This window comes from Macaca mulatta, chromosome X (assembly GCF_049350105.2).
Source record: "Macaca mulatta isolate MMU2019108-1 chromosome X, T2T-MMU8v2.0, whole genome shotgun sequence".
NCBI lineage: Eukaryota > Metazoa > Chordata > Mammalia > Primates > Cercopithecidae > Macaca > Macaca mulatta.
In genome coordinates, this window is record NC_133426.1 from 54,827,548 (window position 1) to 54,855,450 (window position 27,903).

General features: G+C 46.1%; 3 protein-coding genes across 16 annotated transcripts in view; 1 reads left to right on the forward strand and 2 right to left on the reverse strand.

The window, feature by feature from the left end:
• Nucleotides 1–6,939, reverse strand: part of PFKFB1 (6-phosphofructo-2-kinase/fructose-2,6-biphosphatase 1) — a 54,632-nt gene extending 47,693 nt beyond the window's left edge. For 3 of the 7 annotated variants that reach the window (XM_077989134.1, XM_077989133.1, XM_015127530.3), the window contains exon 1: nucleotides 5,097–6,939. In XM_077989134.1, the coding sequence (XP_077845260.1) occupies nucleotides 5,097–5,124 (28 nt within the window). In that variant the 5' untranslated portion in view covers nucleotides 5,125–6,939. Of the gene's footprint in view, nucleotides 1–584; nucleotides 1,812–5,096 lie in introns of those variants that run through there. The other 4 variants (XM_077989132.1, XM_077989135.1, XM_015127529.3 and 1 more) reach the window with 3 other exon arrangements.
• Nucleotides 6,940–7,009: 70 nt separating this feature from the next.
• Nucleotides 7,010–14,293, forward strand: APEX2 (apurinic/apyrimidinic endodeoxyribonuclease 2). Of its 2 annotated transcripts, NM_001261365.1 has the most exon segments (6): nucleotides 7,028–7,266; nucleotides 8,233–8,316; nucleotides 8,936–9,116; nucleotides 9,648–9,794; nucleotides 10,343–10,412; nucleotides 13,032–14,279. In NM_001261365.1, coding segments are annotated over 6 exon segments (1,557 nt in total). In that variant the 5' UTR covers nucleotides 7,028–7,109; the 3' UTR covers nucleotides 13,950–14,279.
• Nucleotides 14,294–15,568: 1,275 nt separating this feature from the next.
• ALAS2 (5'-aminolevulinate synthase 2) overlaps nucleotides 15,569–27,903 on the reverse strand; it is a 421,539-nt gene continuing 409,204 nt past the window's right edge. For 5 of the 7 annotated variants that reach the window (XM_077989127.1, XM_077989129.1, XM_077989125.1 and 2 more), the window contains 6 exons: nucleotides 27,318–27,502; nucleotides 24,474–24,653; nucleotides 22,089–22,253; nucleotides 21,259–21,527; nucleotides 20,008–20,170; nucleotides 15,569–15,856 (listed from right to left, as the gene is read on the reverse strand). In XM_077989127.1, the coding sequence (XP_077845253.1) occupies nucleotides 15,693–15,856; nucleotides 20,008–20,170; nucleotides 21,259–21,527; nucleotides 22,089–22,253; nucleotides 24,474–24,653; nucleotides 27,318–27,502 (1,126 nt within the window). In that variant the 3' untranslated portion in view covers nucleotides 15,569–15,692. Of the gene's footprint in view, nucleotides 15,898–19,963; nucleotides 20,171–21,258; nucleotides 21,528–22,088; nucleotides 22,254–24,473; nucleotides 24,654–27,317; nucleotides 27,503–27,903 lie in introns of all 7 variants that reach the window. The other 2 variants (XM_077989126.1, XM_077989130.1) reach the window with 1 other exon arrangement.

The following is a 27,903-nucleotide window of genomic DNA, read 5'->3' on the forward strand; positions in this document are numbered from 1 at the left end:
GCCAGAGAGCCAACATTGGAGACAGGACATGAAGTGTTTCCCAACCTAGGCAGGTAGAGACTCAGAAAAGGCCTGAGAAAGGAGAGGAGCAATACTGACCAGTGACATGGCACTGTTGTGTACGCAGCACCTGTCCCCTGAGAGATGATGCCAGGAGCCATCACCTTATTTCACCCAGGCACTATCAGTCAGACAAGACCAACTCCCAGACACTTCACAGAAGTCACCAAAATGAAACATACTAGGCTATCACTGAACAGTCCTGAACTAGAAATCTTAAATTCTACACAAGAAACATTCCAAACAAGCTCTGCCTAAGAAATGAAAAGTTCCTAAAGATCCCTCTGATTAAGATGGTCTTAACCTAATCCTCCTTCTCTGTCTTCATCTCTTTCTTTCCGGTTGTCTTCTCTCTCATTCTTTCCTCACCTTTTTGACACTAGCCTCTATTTCATCCAGTTGTTCATCTACTCCAACTTTTAGGTTGAGGTGGGAGTGTACGTTAAGGGGAGGTGCATCCTTTGCTCTTCTACACCCACTCTACCACCACCACCTTGAAACCCACGGAAGTAAACCCCACTTACAGCCCCTTCTCCGATGCAGCCTGCTGCTGCCGCTGCTGTGTGGAATCCAGATCTTCTGCAACCTGGTTTGGGTGAGCTCTCCCATCTCTGGAGACATCTTAGGAGTCGCAGCTAATGACATCACTGCCCACAAGGTACCCGGCCTCACTTCCTATCTTACTAGCTGTCTTCTCCCTCACTGTGGTTACAGCAGCAGGTGGACAGAGCGGACGGGGGGTGCACTGGGTTTCTAAGCCCTCTCAAAGTCTGTCTTCAGTCCCTTCTCCTCTTTCCTCTGGTCCTAGCCTGCCTCTGCTCCTGTATGTACTAGGGGTATTGGGTGCAGAGAGCAAGAGGTTGGGCAGAGGTCAGGAGAGGCCTCTGAACTCCAAGGGCTGTGTACATAGGAGGTAAGTTGGAGCCCAACAAGGAAGGCAGCCAGCAACACAGTCCAGGTCTGACCAGTCACTTCCCTCCAATGAAGACAAGACTAATAGAGTATGCAAATAAAAGACCAAAGATCATGTGCTTACAGCCTGTGTGGGGTAGAGAGGCAAAGGTGATGGAGGTAGGTCTCAGCGGCTTTCCCAGCTTTGAAATTAAAAAATGGACCTAAGTAGAATGTCAAGCTCCAACCCAGAAATCAAGATTTACATCAGAAATGCAAGGTTCCCAAGGACAAAAACACAAACACAAAGTCCCTACTGGGGAATGCAGTGTTTTGAGCTGGCAATTAGAGGCCCAAACTGGACATGGAAGGTCCATTACTTCTCTGCTTCTCCGACCCAAAATGGCCTTGCATCCCTTGTCTTCTCTGGATTCTGCTGCCTTCCTTGCCACAGGGCCTCTCCCACCTGAAATGTGCTGCCTGGGGCACTCTTGAAGAGATGGGCACTATCTGATCATCTTTCTACTCTCTCCAGCCAAGGGCTAAATAAATAGGAGTAAACTGACACCTTTGGAAGAGTGCAGCCATTGCCTGGGGCTGGAGGTGGGGGAATGGTAAGCTCTGCCCACATGGCTGTTAGCCACTGTCAGATCCCCTAAGGAGAATGACATTGGCATCATGAACTGATAGAAAATTTCACTAAAGTTCCTCATGCCAAGCCATTAGGATGGAGATTTAAGAGGGTGGAGGCTGCAGCAGGGAGCAAAGAGCAATGGCCTCAAAGTAGGACAAGTCCACAGGCCAGAGTCATCCAGCCCAGATGACTCACCCTCACCTGCCCCCTCTCTCCCTCCCCTGACACGTTGTTTTGAGGCTTTTATGTGTAGAACTCATAAAACTGCACAGCTTGCCTGGAAGATGCGCAAGTGTGCTCTTACTTCACTCTTCTGCAACCTTCCCACCCCCAGTGAACCTTCAATGATTGGCTACGAGGAAGCTCAACTTTCTTCCACTGAGCTGGGCTACACAAGGGCAATCTCTTGGGGACAGAAATTTCCAATCCCTGCCCTCAAATGCTCTCAGTTCCACTTTGCCTTTTAAGAAGTTCCCTAAAATACATTTGCAAGCCTTAGTCTACACAAGGGTCAGATTTCCTCCAGTTGTTGTGTATAAATCATACCAAACTTTTAATACATTCCAGAGCCCACCTATCTAAATGAATCAACTGAGACAGCAGATTATGATGGTTAAGAGCAATAGGCTCTAGAGCCATATTTCTTGAGTGGAATCCTACCTCTGCCCCTTGTTGGCTATGAGACAATGAGCAGAAGACTAAACTTTTCAGTGCTTCAGTTTTCTTATCTGGAACATGGCAATGATAGGAGTACCTACCCTCCTTAGGATTGTTGAAGATTCAATGTGTTAAAAAATGTAAAGCAATCTGGGAAATGTTAAAAATATATTATCTAACACTGTTACTCCCTTTGGGAGGTAAATGATAAGACACCTCTTTGACTAACCTGAAACTTCTACTGTAATGCTGACCATACAGAAAACCCTCAGTTAAGGAAACTTACAATATTATGGCAAAGGTTTAACATTTATAATATGCAAAGAGCTCCTGCAAATCAATTAGAAGGATGAATTTGGTTTTACTCTTTTGATTTTGTGTAAAGACTTGTGAGATCATTTCATCTCACCCTCTCAGGTAAGAAAACTGAGGTCTAGAAATATTTTTCTAGAAATATCCTAAGGTCATGTAGCAAATCAGTGGCCAAGTCAGGAATAGAACACTAGGGACCTAATTTCTCCCAGGCCAGGGCTTTTCTTTAATTAATCAAACACGCCTGATCTAAGAATGTGGTCTTACAGGTTAGCTCAGAACCTCTAGAGTCTCAGAACTAGACTTTGTAAGAGATACAACTCTTTTAATTCTAATAAATTTCCTAACTGGTATAAATCTGTTAATATTAATAATCTTAATTATAACCCTTTCCCTGTATGTTTTCCATTGCCCACAAAGCAACAACATATCCCTTATCTCATTTGATCCTTACAAACATCCTTGTTAGCCTTACAGGGAAACTGAGGTCTGGGGAGGGGAAGTGGCATGTTCAAGGTAATCTAGCTGGTCACATGAACGTCTCTTCTATGTTTACAATTTTGTCCCCATGACCCTGCCAACAGGCAGAAGGACAATTTTAGCAGCAGGAAATCTGAGATAGGAAGCTGGCAGGCTTTTGACAAAGTCTGAAAGGGTAAACCTGGGGTCCAGGCTCTAAAACCTAACTTAAACTTGCCTGGAATTAGCTATGAGATTCCTCACTGTTACCAATTCTGATCCCAGAAGCAGGAGACCAAAACAAGCTTTATGGAAAGACCTCAACTTGGCACTCAAGACTTCTCAATCAAGCTTCAGCCTACCTGTCCAGCCATGTCTCTCCTTAGATCTCCATCCTTAAACTTCACTGGCTGACTCACTGGGCCCCAAAATACATGGTGTGTTTTCTTGTTTCTTGGCCTTTGCTCAGCCTGAAATGCTATTTTTTCTCCTTCTATTCCCAACACATTCTGACCCATTTTTCAAGGTCTGGTTTGATGTTCACTTCCTTTGGGAAGTGACCCCTGTATCCTTGGGACAGGCCTTGTCTTTGGTTCTTATATTGCCCACCTGCTCCTATCTGAGCAAGTATCCACCAGTATTTTCCTGGTCTGCTTCCCCACTAGACTGTGAACTCCTTGAGGATGGAGACTAGATCTCAGTGATCTGTAATTTGTGTTTCCAGTGTCCAGTTCAGGCCCTGGCACAGAGGACAGAGGAGACACTTGCTTATTGTGTTTGTGCAGTCTACATCTCTCTGCCCTAGATGAGATGAACTTGTGGACAACTAATCCTAGTTCAACAAGGTAAATATTATAACAGAGAGCTGTGCAGGGAATTGGATGGGAGAACTAACTTGTCTGAGGTAGGAGGTAGCATCTAGAAAGGTTTCTCTACCTTGAATGGGACAGAAACAGATAAACACAAGAATTAAGTCCTCTCTGAAAAGGGCCAATGAACTCGTGGCAGAGAAAGGGTTCAGTCAGTACCAGATTCTCATTCAAGACCAAGCTCTGACCTGCAGCTCTTGGTCTAAAATTCTAAAATGGGGCTATCTCTAGGGAAGAAAAGATTACAATGTGATTTCCCAAGGCCCCCAGATCCTGACCCTGTACCCCTCCCAAAGTATAGGGCATGTGTATGGGGGGAGAATCCTATGTAAAGGAGCATATGACAGTGCTGATGGATAATAAAGTCATGAATGGGGTCTCCCTATTGGTAGCTCTCAGACTGTTTGGGTATGAATGCATTTGTGGAGAATGAAGGCATGAGGGGAGATCGACCACACACTTACAAGCTAGGTGCATGTATATGAGTGTCAGGCCTTCTGTGACAGGAGTCTATGATCCCCTTCCTTCTCAGCCACTGTCCTGGCCCACCATCTCTCCACTATTTTCGGCCTCATGCCTGGGCCCCAAACCTCACTGAATCCTAGTCCTGGAAGCGGCTCTCCACAGACCATAGTCGCACAGGGAGAAGAGCAGCTGGAGGGTTTTGGGTGGGATTGCTTGTGGAGCCTATATAAAAAAGCAAGATCACTACTCTTAGAGGGAGGAAGTCCCGAAATGTCTCCAAAGAGCTTTGGTTTCTGCCTTTCCACCCTTCTTGATCGTGACAGCCCTCTGAGGAACATTGGCTAGAGACTCTGATTTCCATTTTACTGAGGAGGCTACTGATGCCCAGAGAAGCTAGAGAGTTTGTTCAAAGCCCACAGCAAATCAACCCTACTTTACACATCAGTGGGGAGGTAAGAGCTATAATCTCAATCACTCAGTTCATTCAAAACCACACCAGAACAAGTTAGAGAGACTTTCACAGGTGCTAGGGAATTGCCCTGGGGGCCAGGGTCCCACAAAGGCCAGAATGGATTTTTAAAAATATACAGATATATAAATAGGTTACATATAATCTTTTCCCCCACTTTCCCATGCCCTTTAATGCACACGTCAACCAACCATCTACGCAAAGAAAATTTTTCAGAGGGCCTGAAGAATGGATGTGGATTTGTGTAACTCCTGCCTACGTTCCCTTCTTTCTCACCTACCTTTTATTCTAGAGGTTTTTTCTTCCATTGCTAATTATCCAACACTCGGATGTCTTGCATTTACAGACCCCTAAGGCAGGTCCAGTGGGTGGCATCAAAGAGGAAGCCTGGAGGTGTTCGTTGGTTCCCTGAGAAGGCTGAGGATGTACCCTTGTTAAGTGGGGGGAGTGTATGTGCTCTGTTGAAATATTAGCTGTTGTAGTTGCCAAAGAAATTCCTGAGCCACCCGAAGCCTTTTCTCTTCAGTCCAACCATGTGTTCACCTTGCCCCAAAGGTCAGAACTAATATTAACAAGCCATTGCAGAATAGGGAAATTAAAACCAGCTATGGAGACAGGCAAGTTCTGGATTTTGCTGGGGCTGAGTTTCAGATTGGTCTTCAGTGTAAATGGGCATAATCTCTTACTGGAAAGCAATCTGACAATATGAAGCAAGAGCAATAAAAATGTTCATTTCCTTTGTCCTAGTTGTCACGTTCATGGGAGTCAATCCTGAGTCAACAACCCCCAAAGCATGAAAAAGCTTAGGACACACAAATTTTATTTTAATCACAGAGCTATTTTCTGATAGCAACAACTGGTAAATTTAAGTCCTCCAGGAGGAAAAGCAGTTTACTGCGTCTTTGCTGTAACCATTGAGGACGATGGCTCTAATGCTTAAATTCTGGGGGAAAAATAATTATGGTGCAATTCTGGGTGAGGAACCTAAAGATGCATCGTTATGCTTTTCCCTGGACATTGGGCATATCCATTATTTCTATTTTTTGTGCTCTCAAAAACAAGCCATGAACCTGTTGATGCTCTTGCTATTATTCTTTGTTCATTCATTCACCTGACAAATATCTATTGCTTCCCAATATATACTGTGTCCAGTATTAGGGGATGGGCTAACAAGATGAACCAGACATGGTCATTGTTCTCAAGCTGCTGGCAGTCTATTGGCAGCAGAAATAGAAGTCAATGACAGCTGTGTATTATAAGTACTGTGACAGAATGGACCATAGGGTGCCGTGGGGCCCCAGAGGAAAAGACTTAACTGGGGTGGTGTGTGGTCAGTAAAAACACTCAGAAAAGTAATCCTTGAGCTAATTAACATAAGGTTTGAATCCTGGCTCTACTACTTCAGTGTAAGAGAGACTGAACTGTGAGAATGAAGTGAATTCACTCGACGTCTCTAACTTAGACTCAATGCCCCAAACAGGGCTGTCCTGAGAATTAAATGCGATAACATATACAGAAGAGCCATGGATGCATCCGGAGACAGTGCTGCTCACGAGCTTACATTTCCTGGGCCTCGATTTCACTTATCTGAGAAACAGAACCAAGAGTAAGGATGTGCCCGGCTACATCCTTCGGAATGTTAAGAGCCAAGACAAATAAAAGCTACAGGGCAGGCTTGAGACAGCCTCCTCCTCCTCCCCTCTGCCCCAATAAAGCCAAAGGCCCTCCTCCTAAGTCTTATCTCAGTGGAGCGACTCTTACTGCTCCCTCCTCCAACCACGAACCTCCCTTTGCCCCGTTCAACGCGAGCACTTAGCGCCAGCTACTCCTGGGGCGCAAGCGCGGCAGCCATCTGTGCACTTAGGTGGGCGGTCCGTCGCACTGAGGGCGGGGCTTTGGCTGCTGAGCAGTTCCGCTCAGGGTCGCCTACAAAGTGGCAAAATCCCGTTTGTAAGTAACCGGACGCACCACGTGGACTTCTGAGTAGAGGAAAAACGTACTGAGACTCAGGTGTCCGAGCGGAAGGCGCGGGAGCCCAACTGGAAACTCCTCTCGCCATTCATTGCCCCTAGGCTTCCGCTCTGCTTCTTTCACGTCCACCCAGTTCTTCCTCCCGCCAATGAGAACTGAGGAAGTTGAAGCCCCCGCCCGACGTGCGTCAGGCGCTTTTGTGGTACGCACGAGAGCGCCTGCGCAAACGCACGCGGGAGGCGGGCCTGGCCAACTTCGGAACAGCGAGCTGTTCGCTCGCGCCTAGTTTGGCGCGGGCTGGGAGGTGTTCCAGCCCGTTAAGATGTTGCGCGTGGTGAGCTGGAACATCAATGGGATTCGGAGACCCGTGCAAGGGGTGGCAAATCAGGAACCCAGCAACTGTGCCGCCGTGGCTGTGGGGCGCATTTTGGACGAGCTGGATGCCGATATCGTCTGTCTCCAGGAAACCAAAGTGACCAGTGAGCGCTCTGGATTCCAGGATCCCTGCATACTTTTTCTTTCCCGCTAACTTTTGCCCCCTGTCCCATGTAATTTTACTTTCCCAGTTTCCTATTCTTAGAGTCCTGCCCTTAGACCCAGGTCTCTTCCCTATTAAACTCCCATTTCCCACCCTAGCTAGATCCCCAGTTGCACTCCATTTCCTGTCTTCAGCAAACTAGCTCCTTCTCGAAACCCCATATCTAGTCAGATTCCCACTCATTCTCTGGCCCCAAACTCAGTCCCCTGAATTTCCTCCTTCCATACGCTGTCCATCTCCCCGCCACCAAGTCAAACCTCCGAATTCTTCATCCTTGCCCCAAGCTCAGATCCTCTAATTCCCACCCCACCTTTGACCCCAGCTCAGTCTTTCTAATTGCCTCCTTTTCACACCTCCACCTCAGAACCCAGTACCCCTTATCTATCCCCATCTCTCCTCCCAGCTGAAAGTCCCTAATTCCCACCTTATTTCCCACCCCAAGCTTAGATGTCCTCTTATTTCTTCACCCTTCTATCTCCCCTCAGAATCCCCTAATTCCTTTTCCTTCCATCCCCAGTTCAGATCCCCTAATTCCCTCTCTCTTACCTCTCACCCTTAGCTCAGATTCCCACTGTCCTCTCATATGTCCATCCCCACCCCCAGCTCCCTCCCATCGTCCAGACCCCCAGGCTTAGCTCTGATTCTTTCCCTCTCCCACCTAATTCTCCACCTCCACTTCATAGTCTCTAACCACCCCCGCCAGCCTTCTAATTCTGATATCATTTTCCTCTCTGACATTTCCCATCTTTCTAGGTCTTCCTCTACTCATAGATACTTCATTCCCGTCACCCCCAACTCCGGCTCTGATGTGTGCAAGGAATTAGCCTACAACTGTAATTCCAGGCCTTTGTGTTTCTCGGATGCTAGTTTTACCTCTGACTTAATCTTACATTTTTTTTTTCCCTAGGGGATGCACTGACAGAGCCCCTGGCTATCGTTGAGGGTTATAACTCCTATTTCAGCTTCAGCCGCAACCGTAGCGGCTATTCTGGTAAATGGGGCTTTCTGTGGACTTTAAATTAGTGATGGAGGCAGATGGGGAAAAGGGTTTCCAATATTTGATGAGAGGGTAATAAGAAATTTAGACATTTAGTTTACAGAGCTAAAGCTGCATAATAGTAAATTACGTGAAATATAATTTTTATGGATAGAATTATCCTACTGGACCTCAGAAGTACAGTAGTAGTGTGGTGCTTAATTGTGTGAACTGTGGAGCCAGAAGCCCAGGGTTTGAATTGTGGCTCATTTCCTAGCTGTGCACCCTCTGGCAAGTTACATTACCTCTTGGTGCCTCAGGTTCCTCAGCTAGAAAATGAGGATGATGTTTACCTTCTAGGGCTGTTACGAGGATTAAATTAATTAATCCATGTGATAGTAATAATTGCTAATACTTCTCGAGCACTCACCATGTATCAATGTAAAACACTTAGAACATTCTGTGGCTTTTTTAGATGCAGGAACTGAGACTCCAAGGTTTGAATAAGGTTCCCCAAGAACCACACTTTATGAAGATGACTTAGGTGACCTGTGTGGGGACAATTGGAGTGGGACAGGCTGTGCAACAGGGTATTGACTGCCAGGTCTGCTCAGAGTACCCTGTCTGTTCCCAGGTGTAGCCACCTTCTGTAAGGACAACGCTACCCCAGTGGCTGCTGAAGAAGGCCTGAGTGGCCTGTTTGCCACCCAGAATGGGAATGTTGGTTGCTATGGAAACATGGATGAGTTTACCCAAGAGGAACTCCGGGCTCTGGATAGTGAGGGCCGGGCCCTCCTCACACAGCATAAGATCCGGTAATAGCTCATATCTCCCTGCTACTGAGCACTGCTGGTGCTACTCTTTGAGTGTGAAGATTCTGAGGCTTGCCCTGTAAACATACATGCACCATGGTGAAGTTCCCAAATTTGCCTTTCCTGATTTAGTCCTGGCTGGGCTGCTCAGTGTGTGACCCTGGCAAATTTTTCCCCCTCTGAGGCTTGAGTTTCCATCTCTACAGTGTGGGGCTGGCCTGGTGATCCAGCCCTTATTACCATAGACATCTCAAAAGCAACTTAGTGCTGAATTCACTGCCCCAGGTTTCTCTCTTTCTGGGTGTTCTCTTTGTGAATAGCAGCGCCATTACCTGGTGGTCATCCTTAGATGTCCGTCTCCCTGCCTTACCAGTAGTCAGTCCCCAAGTCCTGTGCATGCCAGCTCATTTGTGTCTCTTTAACCCCTTTCTTTTCCATCCCAGACAGTCACCAAATGGAAACCATGTGGTATGGGGAAGGGACAGAAGGGGAGGTTTGAAACTGACCCCTTTTGAAGGTTTCTCTTTTCTCCAGCACGTGGGAAGGGAAGGAGAGGATCTTGACCCTAATCAACGTGTACTGCCCCCATGCGGACCCTGGGAGGCCTGAGCGGCTAGTCTTTAAGATGCGCTTCTATCGTTTGCTGCAAATCCGAGCAGAAGCCCTCCTGGCGGCAGGCAGGTACTGCAAGCCTAGGCAGCAAGGCTTCCTTGAGTCGGTCCTGGGTGCCCAGCCCTGTGTTAAGCTCCATTGAAAGGGATATGGAACCTTTCCAAAGAACTCAGAGACAAAGGGATATTGTTTCTACCCCACAGAATAGTTTTAAGGGTGAAATGAGATGAGAATGATAAAGTTCCTGGAAGCAAAGGAAAGTCTTGTTCCAGGGAAGGACAGGAAAGTGAGGGTGGGTTAGAGCAATCAAGGGGAGGTGGTATTTGAGCTCACCTCCCCTTGATTGAAGGACAAGAAAAATGCCCATTAGGTACTGATCAGTGAGGCAGTCATGTCAAACATGGAGCACTGTCACCTTTGGAGATCAGAATTGGGTTGGTCAGATATGAAAGGCAGCAAGGTTGTGGTAAGATTGGAGAGGTAGGCTGCTATGAGTTGCTGTTGGCTAGGAAGCCTCAATATGGGAGGTGGCCTGTCTGAGCTCTTGGGCCCAGGAAAAAGTATACGAGCCAGGACTGCTGCACCCCTTTCTGACAATCCCATATTGTGTTTTTCAGCCATGTGATCATTCTGGGTGACCTGAATACAGCCCACCGCCCCATTGACCACTGGGACGCAGTCAACCTGGTAAGGCTACCTCTAGGTGCCTGGCCCCACTTGATTGATTCTGTTTGTCCAGCCAACCAATGCTGAGTTTTTGGCCCAGGGACAGCTTCCTTTATGGGAAAGTGGAGCTTGGTTTGCAATACTATTCTTAGAGTACTGAGGATTGGTCATTTATTCAATAGACAATACTGACTCTGCCACATACTGAGGACTCAGGAGTCAGATCCAACTCTTGGCTCCTAGGAGCTCTCCAGCATGGTGGTGGGCTACAGACGCATGGCTGGCCAATTATAGGATGGTATTCTCAGAGCAGAGACACAGATGGCATCCCAGAAGGCTACGGGAGCTCAGAGATGGGAGTCCTAGGTGAGCTCAGACATCAGGACAGGCAGCTGAAAATGGCTGAATCTTAACAGACAAGTAGAACAGCTTTGAAGTAGCGAAGCATTTTAGCATGGGCAAAGGTTTCAAGGTGAGAATTTGCATTGTGTGCATGGGGAACCACAAGTCCCTTTCTTCTCAGTGACACGGGAAGGGAGGTGAGTGGCAGAAGGTGGGACTGGAGAGTTGTTGGGGGTCAGATGTTTTCAAGGACTGTGAATTCCACATTGCCTTGGTCATTTCCTTAATACACTGTGTTTCTTGTTTATGAACTTTCAATACCTCTTGGTTACCTCTGTGATGCAGAGAAAACATCGAGACCTAGCATTCAAGGCTCTCCATGGACTGCGACCTGTCTGTATTTCCACCTTCAGTGTCCCTACACATTTTGTCCTCTCTAGACAGGTTGTCTCCTGTCGGCCTGTTGTAAAAGTTATTCTCATTCTGGCTTTTTTCACTGTGCCCTGAATTGGTGGAAATGACCCCCTCTCTGTCTTTTTGTTATATGAACCTCTTATCTCTAAGTCCCCCTAGGCCCATGGTTTTCAGCCCCTAACTGCATATTAGAACAAAAATATCAATATCTTAGCACTACTGCAGACTAATGAACTCAGAACTCTTGGGTGTGGGGCCAGGGTAGTGGCACGTTCTAAAAGCCCCCAGTGTGACTTTATCATGCAGCCAGGCTTGAGAACCACTGCCCTAGAATCTACAAGCCAGCTATCATCTTGGCTTGCCTTATGTCTCATGATGGGGGATCAGTGATTGATGTTGGCACAGTCCCACTCAGCACTGGGTTTGGCTTAGAGAAGGACCGTGGGAATATTCCTTGATTAATTTGCAGAAGAGCTACATAAATGTAGATATGGCTCCCAGCTGGGAAATGAGCAGAAGCGAGAGAATGGTGGTGGTGGTGTGGTGGGGAGCAGAGAGAATGCTACAAAGTGTGAGCCTTCAGTCCCTCCCTGCCTCATTCCTCTTACACATTCATTCAGTGTGTTCTTTCAGATTCCTGTGATAGCATCATACACCTTTATGCCTTCTCTACTTAGTTCAGAGGTAGCCTAGATCTCTCATGTATACCTCCTTCATTTTCTCCTCCAGGGAAAGAGAACTAATAGTGCCAGCTAAGATGACTTACAGTCTTTCCAAAATAGCAGAACATATCCACTTTCCACCAGGCTTGCTCTTTTAGTCTTGTCATTTCTCTAAATGGCACCATCATCCCCTTGGTTGCTTCAACTTAAAGCCTGGGAATTGTGCTAGTATTGTCTTTCTTTCTTACTCCGCTTCCCACATTCAGTTAGTCTGCAAGTACTGTTGATTCTAGCTACAAATCATCTCATAATTTCATGTTTCTGTCTCCTCTGGCACCCACCCTAGCCCAAGTGACCATCATCTTGCTTGTGTGACTATGGCAGCCATTTCCTGCTGGTATTCTGGTCTCAAGTCTGGTCTTTCCTCAAGTCTTTTGGGTATGCAGCACACTCCCTCCACACTCCCAGCACAGAGACTGTTCTTAAAGTTAGGAGCACCCTCCACCTAGGTTACTCTTGCTCAGCCCGCATACCTCCCCTCCAGATCACTTCTCGAAAGGAAGCCTCCTTGGTCCCCAGGAGTAGATCAGGTTCTTACTTTGTCCCTGGCATCATGCTTGGCACATAATAGGTATTCCATGAACATTCCTTGCATTGAATCAGTGGGTGGTTAGGTGGAGTGAATGGATGGACTGATGGATGATGGATTGGGGATCAGAGCCTAAGGAAGTATTCAGACCTGGATCCTTGCAGGTCCTCAGCTCAGAAGGTAGGAATGGTCATTGAGGGCTTTGACACAGTAGATAAACCAAATAGTGCCAGAGGGTTTAAAGGAAGAAGCTGACAGTCTTCCTAACTCTTAACCCCAGCCCTACTTCCTAGAGGCAAACACTTTTTTAACTTCCTGTTTTCCATCGTTTTAAAAAGCAGTTCTGGGAGTTGCTCTGATTAAACAAACTTTCAGATTTGCCATTGATGGACCAATGCAAGATAAATGCAAGCTTGTGCAGAGGGAAAAACAAGCATGGTCTTTTAAATCAGTAAGGATGAGAATCAGAATCCCAGCTCTGCCAATTCTGGACTGTGTGACCTTCAGCAGTAGTCCTCTTGGGACAACCAAATTTTCTTATTTGCAAAATGCAGCAGTTAGTCTAAGTCCCTTCCAGTTCTAGGTATCTAGTTCTGTCTCTCTCTCTTCCAACCCCCTTTCCTCCTCACCTAGGAATGCTTTGAAGAGGACCCAGGGCGCAAGTGGATGGACAGCTTGCTCAGTAACTTGGGGTGCCAGTCTGCCTCTCATGTAGGGCCCTTCATCGATAGCTACCGCTGCTTCCAACCAAAGCAGGAGGGGGCCTTCACCTGCTGGTCAGCAGTGACCGGCGCCCGCCATCTCAACTATGGCTCCCGGCTTGACTATGTGCTAGGGGACAGGACCCTGGTCATAGACACCTTTCAGGCCTCTTTCCTGCTGCCTGAGGTGATGGGCTCTGACCACTGCCCTGTGGGTGCAGTCTTGAGCGTGTCCTCTGTACCCGCAAAACAGTGCCCACCTCTGTGCACCCGCTTCCTCCCTGAGTTTGCAGGCACCCAGCTCAAGATCCTTCGCTTCCTAGTTCCTCTCGAACAAAGTCCTCTGTTGGAGCAGTCGGCGCTGCAGCACAACAGTCAAACCCGGGTACAGACGTGCCAAAACAAAGCCCAAGTGCACTCAACCAGGCCTCGGCCTAGTCAGGCTGGCTCTGGCAGAGGCCAGAAAAACCTGAAGAGCTACTTTCAGCCCTCCCCTAACTGTCCCCAAGCCTCTCCTGACATAAAACTGCCTAGCCCACCACTGATGAGCGCCCTCATGACCCCGAAGACTCCAGAAGAGGAGGCAGTGGCCAAAGTGGTGAAGGGGCGGGCCAAGGCTTCAGAAGCCAAAGATGAGAAGGAGGTACGGACCTCATTCTGGAAGTCTGTGCTGGCGGGGCCCTTGCGCACACCCCTCTGTGGGGGCCACAGGGAGCCATGTGTGATGCGTACTGTGAAGAAGCCAGGACCCAACCTGGGCCGCCGCTTCTATATGTGTGCCAGGCCCCGGGGTCCTCCCACTGACCCCTCCTCCCGGTGCAACTTCTTCCTCTGGAGCAGGCCCAGCTGAACCAATGGAGGCCTGGGGACGTCTGGCATAGTCACCCCTGCACGTGATCTGAGGCCAGCTCCCCTTCCCTGAGCTGCCTCCTGCTTCTCCCCGAAAGTCTCCTACCCTTCTCTTCCTCTTCTTAGCCCTCTCTTCCTCACTGACCTTCCTACCTAGCTCCTTGTTGGTGAGCTTTTTGCACCTTAATGCTGTGACCCAGCCCGCTACACCACTTTCCACCTTCCTGTCTGAAGTATACAGACACTGGCTGCCCCGGGAAGTTGTGTGATTTTAAATCACTTCTGTCTTTGCTGGAAAATGTATTTGTGCATAAATAAAGTCTGTGTATTTGTTTCAGGGTTTCACTTTGAGTGGACATTGTGAATGTACTCCATAAAGTTGAGTCAAAGAAGCTATCTCAATACTGGGTTTGCCAGCTGGCTGTAGCCCAATAATATAATTCCCAGGGAAAGGGGAGGAGGGAGGAGGGAATAGTGAGGAGTGAGGAGCAGTGCTCACCATAAAGAGTTCTCTGCTTAGTTGTAGGAGTTTACTGTACTGCTGCGGTTAAATCAGCAAGGGAGGTGGGCTATGCAGCCTTAAACCAGAGCTTCCCAACTAGTGTGCCCCACAGCTGCCCCAGTGGATTGCAGAGTTGAAAGAAATAGGGTCCTCAGCCCTCAGCATTGCCAGGCAGGGCCTGAGATCACACAAGTCTCAGGGAAGATCACTTGCTTAGCAAGTAGTATCATTAGTGCCCCTAAGTGTGCCATGGAAATGTTTCCCGTATACTGTGACCTGGAAAGTGGAAGCATTGCTTTGAACACAGTGCTTGCTCTAGCCAAGCCTCTTCTCACTTGTGAAAATGGGACTGGTAGACTGGGCGCAGTGGCACACGCCTGTAATCCCAGCACTTTGGGAGGCCGAGGTGGGTGGATCACCTGAAGTCAGGAGTTCACAACCAGCCTAACATGGTGAAACCCTGTCTCTACTAAATACAAAAAAATTAGCTAGGTGTGGTGGCACGTGCCTGTAATCCAAGTTACCTAGGAGACTGAAACAGGAGAATAGCTTGTACCTGTGAGGCGGAGGTTGCAGTGAGCTGAGATCGTGCTGTTTAACTCCAGCCTGGGCAACCAGCAAAATGAGGTCTCAAAAAAAAAAAAAAAAAAAAAAAAAAAAAAAAGGACTGGTAAATCCTGTTCTGTGGGATGCCGTGGGAGGGAGAGAGGATAATGGATTGAGGAAGACATCCATATCCCCTTCTGGAAAATACCTCTGCTTTTGGGGAACCACTCCTTTCTAGGGAATTTGGTTAGGGCTGACTCATCTCCTGGCTTCAGGGGCTACCCTGGGCCCAGATTTCCAGGGCCCAGATTACCAGTGAAGAGTCAATCCCTGGATTTTTATTGAAACCATTGGAGAAGAGCCATTTCAAATAAATCTGCTTAGTATCCCGGCTCTGTGCAACTCACTGTGTAGATTTTGGGCATTTCTTTCCTCTTTCTCATTCTGTTTCCCTGTTGGTAAAATGGAATGGTGACCAACAAGTGACCTATGGTTTCCTCAGATCTGCCACTTGTCTGAGGGAGTCAGGTAGAGTGCATTTGTCTGTTCCCTGTCCAATAAAAGGCTACACATGCTGCAGTTTGTGCTTTATTTTTAGGCTCAATTCAGCTAGAGGCACACAACAAAGCAGAAGACAGAGGAGGCCTGGACCCAAGTGAAGTGCAGGTGGGGTGTGAATCCTAGGCAGTTGGCTTCTCAGGCATAGGTGGTGACATACTGGGGCCCCATATTCCCGAAGTAGGAACGTTCCCACTCACTCATGAGCTCGAAGTGTACAGGACGGCGACAGAAATTGCAGGCAGCCACAGACACATCCTGGAGGGGCATCCCCACCTCAGTCCAAGCCAGCAGCAGCTTCTCTGAAGGTGGTTGGGGGAGGGGAGGGAAAGAATGAGTTAGACTAGATCTTCCAAATCTAGTATAGACGCACCAAGATATTGATCCCCCTCAACCCTTCAAGATACCTCAGGGCCAGAAGTAGCCTACTCTGTTTGCTCCTGTGTGTGCCGTGAGTATTACCATTTGTATCTGGATGCTGGGATATAATAAAAGGTTGGGAAGCTCTCCTTTGACACAATTTGAAGCCATACTGTCCTGGCCTGGACCACTCCCTAAGTATAGGATGTGCTGTGGCCCAAGAATGACTATCTGCTTGGGAACTCCAAGCCCTATGAGGACAGTGATAATGACAGTAACCATACTGTGTCATTGGTGCTATGACCAGGAAACCTGGGGTAGGGCGTCCACCTGGGGATGTGAAAACCCAGAGATGGGAACCTGACCTAGCTGGAGGAAGTACCCCAGGTATGTTCCGGGGCTCTGTTCTTGGCCTTTTCTGTGTTCATGCCCTTGTTGATCTTGTCTAGTCACATGACTTTAAAGACCACCTATATGCTGATGGTTCAGAAATTTTAATCTCCAGCTCACGCCTCTCTACTGGTTTCCAATCTTGTATATCAATGGCTTTTCTCCATCTCCACCTAGATGTCTAGTATGCATTTCTAACTTATAAGTACAACTGAGCTACTCATGTCCCTACTTTCCACCAAGCTATTCTACTTTCAACTTTTCCCATCTCAGTGGATGGCAATTCCAGTTGCTCAGTTCAAAAATTTTGGAATTATCCTTTATTTTTCTCTTTCTCTCTTACCCTATATCCCATCTAACAGCAAAGACCATTGGCTCTACCTTCAAACTCTGACCACTTCTTATTGCCTTCATTATGATCAAGTCTGAGCTACCATCATCTCTCACCTGGGATATTACTGTAGCCCACTCTTGGGTCTCCCTGCTTCCAGCCTTGCTCCCTTTTAGTGTATTCTCTACATAGAAGTTGGAGCAATTTTGTTAAAACCTGAGTCAGATATATCAGTCCTGTGCTCAAATCCTTTCAAGGGTTCTCAGAGTAAAAGCCAAAATCCTTCTGATGACCTACCATACCCTATACAATCTGGTCCCACATTGCCTCTGTGTACTCAATTTTTCTGTCTCCCACTTATACCATTCCACCCATACCCATCTTCTTACTGTTCCTCAAATATAAAAGGAATATTCCTGTGTCTTCCCTGCCTCAGGATGTTCCCTCTGCCCGGGATGTCATTCCCTTAGATATCTGCCTCACTAACTCCACCTCCTTCAAATCTTTGCTCAAGTTTCACCTCAGCGTCTTCTACCCTTGCCACTCTAATACTATGACCCTTCTCTGAACTCGCCCCTGCCCCCTTATCCCATTCTCCTTATCCTGCTTTATTTTTCCCCATAGCACTTAGGACTAACGTGCTATTTAATTTGCTTATTTTTAGTAAATTTTTTAACTATCCCCTTCCACTAGAATGTAAGCTCCAGAGGGTAGGAATTTTGTGTCTGATTTGTTTGCTACTGCATCCTCAGTGCCTAGAACAGTGTCTAGCACACAGTTGGTACTCAATACATATTTGTTGAAAGAATGCCTAAGTTAAGTCTAGAAGATGAAGGAAAGTAAGCCAGAGGAAAGTGTGAGGGAGGGCATTCCAATCAAAAGAGAGCAGCACGAGCAAAGTCCCAGAGGTAAGAGAGCAGAGAAAAATGAGGGAACGACAAGTCATTCAGTGTAGCTGAAAAAATAAAATGCATGTGGGGAGGAGGTGAGGGCATAGAGATCACCATGTGGAAGGCATTAAATGCTATGCTGAAGAGCTTCAACTCTGTCCTGTATGTCAATGGTTTCCAAATTTTGGACTATACATCGCTATCAGTACAAATGTTTTAGCATGTACCTCCAATCTCTGTATATTTGTTTATGTATTATATATATGTATAATTGTCAGTCTGTATATTAAAGATCAGTATCAGTAATGCTTGATTTCCTATTTTTAAGATTAAAAAAACATAAAATTCTAATACATATTCTGCTCCTTCACCCTGTAACCATTTTGCATACCTCACCTTGGAGGCCACTGCTTTAGAGTCTAGAGGGAAACATGAAGGGGTTTAAGCAAGGGAGCAATATAGTCAGGTTTTTAGAAAAATCCCTCTGGTGGTCAGCATCGAGAAAGGATTTGAGAGGAGCAAGAGAGAAGCAGAGAAATTAGGAAAAAATCATGTTGACATGGATTGAAGAAGTGGCAAGGGAGAAAAGCAAATAGGTTTGAGAGAGATTATAGAGAACTTTTGCAGGATTTCAGGATGGATTGGCTGTGGAACTTAGGGACTGGTGGAGCCATTGTGGATGCCTCTCATATATTCTTACAAAAGCCTAGCCTAAGTGGACATTCAGAGAACCAAGAATACTGAGCTCTACAATTGAAGCCCGGAGCAATAGAGAATACTGAACAAAAGGCCCAGGAGTCTGGGTCATCAGCTCAGAGAGGTGGTAGACCTAGCAGTTATGACCATGGAGGTAGAGAAAGACCTCCCAGTTGCAACTTAGAAGGTGTGTGACCTTGGATCAGCGACTATATATTTTTGTGCCTCAACTTCCACATGTACAAAATGGAAATGATAAGAGGATCTCTAACTCTTGAGGTTGCTGTGGGGATTAGATGAGTTAATATGTGTAAAGTGTTTAGAACAGTGCTTGGCACATGGTAAGTACTTAATGTTAGCCAGCATTATTTAATGTTTTTGAATGAATGAATGAATGGCCCCTACCTAGCTTGTCTTCCGTGAATTCTCATACTGCCCATGCTTCAGACAAACAGAATGATGTTGTCAATACATACCCCCTGCTTTCCTATCTCTAGGTCATTGCTCATGGAATTCCCTTATTCTGGAATATTCTTACAACATATTCACATGTACTTCAACATGCATCATAAAAACTTCCTTACTCACAAAGCCTCTCCAATTTCATCCTTCTCACCCTCTCTAGCCATAATGTGCTCACTCCCTCTAGCTCCCAGAATAGTGGAGCTCGTCATACTGGACCAGTACCATCTATATCTGGCTCCTCTGCTAGACCATCAACTGCCTACATGTCTTTCGTCCAACAGGCCTAGAATGAGCACCTGCTCAACGTCAGGCCCTGCATTAAAAACTACCCAGGCGGGGCCTGGTGGCTCACGCCTGTAATCCCAGCACTTTGGGAGGCCTAGGCAGGTGGATTATGAGGTCAGGAGTTCAAGACCAGCCTGGCCAACATGGTGAAACCCCATCTCTACTAAAAATACAAAAATTAGCTGGGCATGGTGGCACGTGCCTATAATCCCAGCTACTTGGGAGGCTGAGGCAGGAGAATTACTTGAACCAGGACCCAGGAGGCAGAGGTAGCAGTGAGCCAAGATCATGTCACTGTACTCCAACCTGGGCTACAGAGCCAGACTCTGTCTCAAAAAAACAAAAAACAAAAAACAAAAAACAAACAAACAAACAAAAAAACTACCCTAAAGAAATCCAGCAAACATTAGGTGAACTGACTAAACTGGCATTTTCAGGCTAAATCTCAAACTACTCAGCTCTACAAGCCTCTCAATTCAGTCCCTATCTCGTATTGTCTTTGTAGACTTACAGATTGATACTCCCCTGCCCCACTCCATTCCTATGACCCTACATTCCAATACCACCTGCTTATTGTTCTTGATATATCCCTGGCTGCTTCTCATTCTCCTCACCTTTCTTCATGCTCTTCCCTCTGCTAAGAATACTTCTTCCATGCCCTCTTTGTTTTAATGCCACTCACTTTGCAAGACTCAGCTCAGGTGTCACCTCTACTAGGAAGCCTGTCTTGGATCCCTCAAGCAGAGTCAGGCCCCTCCTCTCTGCTCCAACAACTCTACCATGCACTGCCTTGTGGAACTTTGATCATCCCTTAATGTCATTGTTTGTGTCCACTATGGTATCCCCAACCAAACTGGACCCCTACGAGTGTAGGGGCTGCTTCTCATTTATTTGTGACCCTAGTATAGGTGCTGGCACACATTAGATGTTCCAGAAATATTTTGTAAACTGAATGGTCTCTGTCCTCTCAGCTTCTCTTTCAGATCCTGGGCCTGAGGGGAGGGAGGTCCTGTAGGCACCCATGTTGAGAACTTACCCACACAATCTTCCATCATCTGAGGGCTGTGGTGGGGGGAGGGTGCCAGGCGCAGGAGCTCTTCACCCCGGGGGACAGTTGGGTAGTTGATGGCCTGCACATAGATGCCATGCTTGGAGAGCAGGAGATCACAGAGCTTGCTGTTGAGTGCTGCATTGCCCACCTGGACTCAGGAGAAAGGCTTATCAGTACCTGCCACCCTGGCTCCACCATCCATTAAGCAGATGGAGGGAACTAGATCAGGGAACATCGCTGAATTTTGGGATAGATTTTTTTTTTTCATTAGGGGCTTAGTGGCAGCTCCAGAATTTCTATCAAGGAGGAGCTCAGAGCTAGCAATTTGATTTGAAAAGGATGGAGCAGTGGTGGTACCAGGAGCCCTATTTGGAAGCTGTTTGCAGAGCAAGCACACTGATTTTACTTAGCTAATATCCTAGTTTAGGATAGTTCTGGGTGAGAAGATGCCCCCCACAAGCCAATTCCAGAACCCCCCAAGCCAATTATGGGGTGCTGTCACTAAATTAATTCATAAAATGAGTGTTTAAGGGAAATACTAGGTTAGTCTAAAAAGCAGTGACTATTTCTCATCCACAAAATTGTCACAAATAAGTGTCCTTTCCCTGCCCTGGCTTACTGACTCACACGAATACATGTCATTTAAGAAAGAAGTAGCAGTTCATTTTTAAAGGCAGTAAACGCTTATATTGAGGATCCAAAGTAGCAGCTAGTACTATGGCTTTTGATTTTATTTTTCTGCCCTCAATTCTCAATAAGAAGTACATTTTACACCATGATCATAAACGCACACATACGCATACATGTATATATGCACATACACAAAACGAATACAAATTTTTCACAAATTGATAGCCTTAGTATGTGTGCTGTACTCCAACATTTTCTATTCTATTTCTTTTCTTTTTTTTTAATGCTAATGATAACCCACTAAGCTGATTTTGTGACCCATTAATTGTCTTGATTCAGTTTGAAAAACTCTGAATTATAGGCTGTGAACACTCGCTATTGTTAGGGTTAGGATAATCTAATAAGCATGAGGTAATGGCTGATGAAAGGAAAAGACTGGTTAATCCAAAATGGCTGATAAGTTTTCAAAAAGGGAAACAAAGCTGGCAATAAGGGGAATGGTTAGCAGGAAAGCAAGTAATTGAAGACAGAAACAGGTGTGTTGGGAGTGGGGAGGCTCCCAGAAGAAATAGGTAGAGAGGGCAATGGGCAGGGTGGGGCTCTCACCCGGATGGGGATGATGTGGCTGGGGCAGGGGATGACAGGAAGGCCCCTGTCCATGAGTAGCTGGCGCATGTGCTTGACGTTGCGCTGGTGGGCTCGCCTCAGGGCTTGGCCCTCCTCTCCCTTGAGCAGCCGCACAGATTCTAGAGCTCCAGAGAGCACCATGGGGGGCAGAGAAGTGGTAAAGATGAAGCCTGCAGCATAGGAGCGCACCATGTCCACCAAGTCACGGGTGCTGGCGATGTAGCCACCCACACAGCCAAAGGCCTTGCCTGGAGACAGAAAGTAAGAAGATATACACAGATCCCGTAATCAGTCCCAGAGGAACAGGATCATGTGCCAGATAACCCAAGGGGGTGCACCGAAGATGGGGCTCCAGGCTGTCTTCCCAGGCCTCTGCTCATCTGTCCATGACAGGGCAGTCAGAGCTGATAATTCTGCTGCTTTGAGATAGGACTTTCAAGTCTCGCCATATGCAATGACTAGATAGGTAGGAGCTGGGTGGGGACCTTTAGCTGGATAGGGTCAGGAGTGGAGCTAAGATGAAGCTTGGGGCTGGGGTGGGGGAGGGATTTAGAAACACAGCTCTTCACATACTCAAGTTGAATCTAACTATTTGGCCTAGTTCAAGGTCTTTTCAAAAAACTCTCCTAGACTTTCTCATCAACTCTGCAGTGGGATGCGAGTGGAGAGAGGGAGTCCAGGAGGGCAGTGGCCTGGGGCTGTGAATTCTGTCCAAACAACCCCTATAGCTTTGGGGAGGAGGGAGAAGAGAATTTTGTAGGGGCCTCATCTCTGCAGGGTATATAAGAAGGCCCAAAACATTCACTTACCAAGAGTTCCAGAGATGATGTCAATCTTATGCATAATTCCATCACGCTCCCCAATCCCAGCGCCCCGGGACCCATACAGTCCTACAGCATGGACCTCATCCACGAAGGTCAGGGCCCCATACTGGTGGGACACATCACACAACTCCTCGAGGGGACAGATGGCACCTGAGCAAAGCCAAGGGATAGAGGTAGGACATCATAACCCTTCCCCAGCTCCATTTCCAGCGTGGAGATGCCTACTGTGGGTTGGAAAAGGGTGTTGTAGAGAGGAAGGAGGATGTGCACCTTCATTTACAACTATTCCAAACCTCTGTTTATGGGTTGATTGCCTGTATCTCATCCCTGCCTTCTCTCTCTTTCTCTCTCTCTCTGTATGTGTGTGTGTGTGTGTGTGTGTGTATGTGTGTGCGTGTGCATGCGTGTGTGTTCCCCAGCCTGGGATCAAGGTTTGACTCTTTGTCTTTCTATTTTTACTTCATTCTGACAATATCTATTTTCCTGTTTCTGCCATGTTCAGCCTCTCTCTGCCTCTTTTGTTTCTTTTCCTGCAATCTGTGTGTATCCCTCTGTACTCCCTGGAAACTGCTGAGGTACAAGGAGTTGTAATACAGAAAAAACATCTTCAGGTGGAAATAGGGGTTCCAAGCCAGGATTTTAAAATGTGAGCAATTGGTAGGACAACCTGAGGGGAGTCAACTACAGAAGGTAGAACCTGAGACGAACGACAGTGTGATGGTTCAAGCATCATTTCAATGGGAGAGATTCAGCCTAAGGATCAACAGTTTGGGCAGTTTGCACCCCAAAAATAGGTAAATAAAGAACAATTTATTTGCAAATGTAATGAGGTAGAATGGTACCAACATAGTTTCCACTAGAGAAATAATGAATTTGAATAGTCTCAGGTAGAAATATACAAAAGGAATAGGATAGTTTTACTTTATTGCTAGTGTTAGAAATGTGGGAGTGGGCATAATAGTAAGTTCCTTACATATATTAACTCATTTAATTTGCATACTTATATTTAATTATTATCACTTACATTTTGCAAATAAGCAACTGAGAACTGAGACACAGAGCAATTAAGAAGCTTGCCCAAGCCAGTAAATGGTCAGACTAGGATTTGAACATGGATAGTCTAGTTTTAGAGCCTGTGTGTATAGTCATTACATGCCACTTAAGATAGCTAAATCAGGGAATACTATGGACTCTTGTTTCAGTTGGAAAAGGGACAAACTGAAATGAGTTGACCTCTTCCCTTAAATAAATCCATAAAGGGATAACTAAAACACATGATTTCTACATAATGGGGCCAGTAATAGAAAGCTTTGGACATTGTTTCAATTGAGCAAAGAAAGGAGGTAGGAGTGTGAAGATCATTTATTTCTACAAAAGCATAATAACTAGAATGGTTTCTATCATCTCTAATTCTTACAGCCAGATATTTTACCTTTGGGAAAATTGAGGCTTAGACAGTTAAAGAGTTACCCATGGTCATAGCCAGTAATTGTCAAAGGTGGGATTTGAACCCAGGTCTCTCTGACTTGAAAACCTGTTTTGACCCCAATGCTTCATACTGGACCTTGAAAAAAATCCTGGGCAATGGTTTTTGGAATTTCCTTCATAAAAACCAAACACTGGGATTATTGATTTACATATCATTTCTAACAAGAGAAGTGTTACTTGAGGAATTGGAGTTATATGTGTTAGGGTGCAAATACTTTAGCGCCAATTTGCTGAGCCACTCAAGATGAATTGGATGCCAACTCTGAACTTTAGTTTCTTTACCTATAAGATGAATGTAATAGCTGTCTCCATTCTTTGGCATTTACTAGCTGTGTGACCTTGGACAAATTACTCTTTTTTTTTTTTTTTTTGAGACGGAGTCTCGCTTTGTCGCCCAGGCTGAAGTGCAGTGGCCGGATCTCAGCTCACTGCAAGCTCCGCCTCCCGGGTTTATGCCATTCTCCTGCCTCAGCCTCCCGAGTAGCTGGGACTACAGGCGCCTGCCACCTCGCCCGGCTAGTTTTTTTTGTATTTTTTTAGTAGAGACGGGGTTTCACCGTGTTAGCCAGGATAGTCTCGATCTCCTGACCTTGTGATCCGCCCATCTCAGCCTCCCAAAGTGCTGGGATTACAGGCTTGAGCCACCACACCCGGCCTGGACAAATTACTCTTATGTCTCAGTTTCCTCATGTAAAAAATCAAAATAATAATAACACCTATCTCATAGAATTGTTCAGAAAATTAAGTGAATACATGTAAAATACTAATAATTTTGCGTGGCACATAATAAACACTCTATAAATATTAGCTGTTATAATGTTATCATCATCATGATTTTTGTGAGACCAACACTAGTAAACATACACTCACACATATACATACCATCCATGGAGTGGACAGTCTCAAAGGCCACAATTTTGGGTATCTTAGGGTTGGACTTCTCTAGAAGTTTCTTTAGGTGGTCAGGGTCATTGTGCCTGAAGACAAACTTGGCTGCTCCACTGTTACGGATACCTTGGATCATGGACGCATGGTTGCCTGCGTCTGAGTAAATCTCACACCCTGAGGAAGCAGATACATAATCCTTAAGCTTCTGTCCCAGTACTCCCACTTCAACCTTCAGGTTTGACCTGGCAAAGAAAAGGGCCAACCCTTTCTTCTCTTCGAAGACCTTGCTCTGCTTCTTCCTTCTCTGGGAACGTTTGTGACACTTCTTTCTCCCTTAGAAGGTCTTCACTGTTTCCAAATTCTAACCCCTACATCCTTCCCTCCGGTCATTTGTAACCCTGGTCTAGCCTCCGACTGCCTTAGGATGGAAGAACATTTAATTTCCCAAGAAGCTTCAGAGTTCTTTGAGGACAGGACCTGTTTTCCTTCTCCTCAACATATAGGATCAAGACTTGGAAAAGGGATTACCCCAGGGAATGCTTGTTGGCTTGGACTGATGCTAGATTCTTCCTAGTCTAGATGAAATTCCATCCGTTCCAGGTAGCTTGTGGTTCCATCTGTTTGTGGTTACAGGGATGGATATTTATCAGGCTTTTACTGTTGGAATCACAAGCTCATGGCATGTCAGAGCTGGCAGGTCTGTTAGTGATCATAGAATTCATCTGCTTTACTATACAAGTGAGAGAGCTAAGGTCCAGAAAGATTTGAAGAATGCAGGGCTTTTTACTGGGCAATCCTGGTGGGGCAGGTGGGCATGTGAAATTGGTAGAGGGAGTCGATTCCTGGACCTCCCCAACCCCTGCCACTAACTGCACTGCCATCAAGGAACTGTGGCCTTTTTATAAGAGTAAGGGATAACTTCCACCTGAGAAAATGAGTTATGGCTTTCTGGAGAACATGGCTTGAAAGACAAGCAGACTGGGAGTTGCATGGGAGCAAAAACGTCTTATTATCTCTCTGTCTCTGGTGTACAGTATAAGCGTAAGCACATAGTAGATGCTAAGTAAACATTTATTAAATGAATGGATAAATAAACGGATGACTGATTTATAAGTAAGCGAATGAGCATATGAATGAATGTATTACTGAATGAAATAGTGAGAGGAGGGATGCAAAAAGGTGAGACTGAAGAGATATATAGAAGCCAGATTATTGAGAACTTTAGAAGCTGTGATAAGAAATTTGGATTTGGTCCCGGGGGAATGTGGGTCCAACTAAGGGTTTTGACCAGGGTGGAGGTGGTGGGCAACAAACACAGTTTTGCATTAAAAAAAATTCTGACTGCTGTAAAGAATGGATTATCAGAGGGCAAAGGTAAAATTTTCTTTAAAAAATGATGTTGGATCAGACTAGGATGCTGGCAGTAGAGATGGAAAGAAGTTGAATTCTAATGGTTGAGGAGGGGATGGACAAAAAAATCTTAAAGATGTTGAGTTTAGTTGGGGCTTATGCGTGAACTCAAAAAAAGTTTCTGAGAAGTGGTGGTAATATTTTTGCTGTGCTGAAGAATCAGCAGGAGGTGAGGAATTAGATAGAGCGGAGACTTCTCTCAAGCAGTTTGCCTGTTACAAGGAGGAAAGAGGGCAGTAGCTAGATAGTGATGAGGGGTTGAAGCAATGTTTTTTTATAAGATGCAAGAGACCTGAAAACATGTTTAAAGAGAGGGGGAGGCTGAAGATACAGGAGAGGAGGAGAGAGCCAATAGGTCAAGATTCCTAAGGTGGTAGAGAGGAATGGGGCACAGAGCAACAGTGGAAGGATTAGTCACAAGAAAAAGGATACTTCTTCCACTATAACAGAAGAGAAGGAGTGAGGAGAGGACATGTGAAGATGCTTATGAATTTGTAGGTGCTATGTGGCTGGGAGTCAAGGACATTGCTGTCTGGTGTCTTCTATTTTGAATGTAGTAGAACATGAAGTCATCTGCTGAGGGAGATGGGGAGGAGGGGGTGCAGGAAGGCTGAGGATAATGGTGGTTTGGCAAAACTGCACCATAAACTTGGGGAACTGACCAGGGAAATGGGATTGCCAGAAAGCATGGAGAACACAGTAGAAATTAAGACTATGAATTTTTAGTGACTCCTGTCTGAGCAACTGTATGAGCCCAGAATTGATACAGTGAAGATGGAGAGTTGTATTCATTCTGGATTGGGCCATGGCAGAAGGACAACAAGGCATATGAGGTGAGGACATTATAGACTAGAAAGTAGGAGACTGGGAATATGGGAACCAGTGTACAAGTGAAGGGATTGGCTTTAGGCAGAAGGAGAGATATGTCTTCCATTGTAAAAGGAAAGAATGAGGCAAGGCTAGATGAACAATTAGATAAGTTTGTAGGTTTGGTGGCAATAAATAAGGATTCTCTGTCTGGGGCTTCTGTTTTTATTGTGAAGTAAGATGTGAGATTATTTGCTAAGTGTGAATGAGAAGGTAGTCAGAGGTTTTAGAAGAGGAGAAAAAGTTTGAAAAACTCCTGTGGAGACATAAAATAACTATTTATGTGTGTTAAGAGCCCAGTTGAGTTGGGAGGTGATGAATTTATAGTGTTTCCCTTCTGTGAGGTTGGGTAATGTTCCCCAGTAGTGGTCCTCTCTAGGTGCAGAAAGGGAGAAAGCAGAGGGATGTAATTATCTAGTGTTGAGGATATGCAAGGTGGATAAGAAGGAAGAACGATGGGAGTGGGAACTCCAAATACAGGGGAGGAGTGATGGAACCAGTGAAACTGGATGCTGTATTGCAGGATACCAGCCCTGAACAAAGCTCAGGCCTCAGGCTTACCGGGCAGGATCTTGGCCAAGGTGAAGAGAGTAGAGTCATTGGCCACAAAGCAGGAGGAGAAGAGCAGGGCTGAGTCCTTCTGGTGCAGCTCAGCCAGCTCCTGCTCAAGCTCCACATGAAACTTACTGGTGCCTGAGATGTTGCGGGTGCCACCAGCTCCAGCACCATGACGCTGCAGGGTCTCCCTGGCCAGGAGAAAGGGAGAAAAAAAAACATGGCAGGCATCGAGGAACTGGGTAGGTTTCCCTTCCTTGATGGGAGTCAATGTTGAATTAGTGATCCTATATACACTGTATCCTGTGAGACAAAGTAGAGGGAAGGATGGGGAGGATAGGGAGACATGTACCTTCCTTCTAGGACTGGAGGTACTCAGGGAGAGAGAGAGAAGCTAGGTTGAGCTTGAGTAGTTTGGAAGACCTAGAGGAGGTCACACTCCATCTCTGGCAATACTAATTCTGCAGCTAGATTAAAAACTCAGGCAGAGTGGGCCTTGCCTGGTCTCCCGTCCTTCCCCTCCATAGCATTGGACACCCAAGAGTTTGGGAAACATGGTGTGTTGACTTAGTTCATATCCAAGGAATAGATA

Coding starts and splice junctions, on each gene's coding strand:
- APEX2 (XM_077987676.1), top strand. CDS start 9,739: ATGCGCTTCTATCGTTTGCTGCAAATCCGAGCAGAAGCCCTCCTGGCG. Junction 9,795..10,342: donor GCCCTCCTGGCGGCAGGCAG/GTACTGCAAGCC, acceptor TGTGTTTTTCAG/CCATGTGATCATTCTGGGTG. Junction 10,413..13,031: donor ACTGGGACGCAGTCAACCTG/GTAAGGCTACCT, acceptor CTCCTCACCTAG/GAATGCTTTGAAGAGGACCC.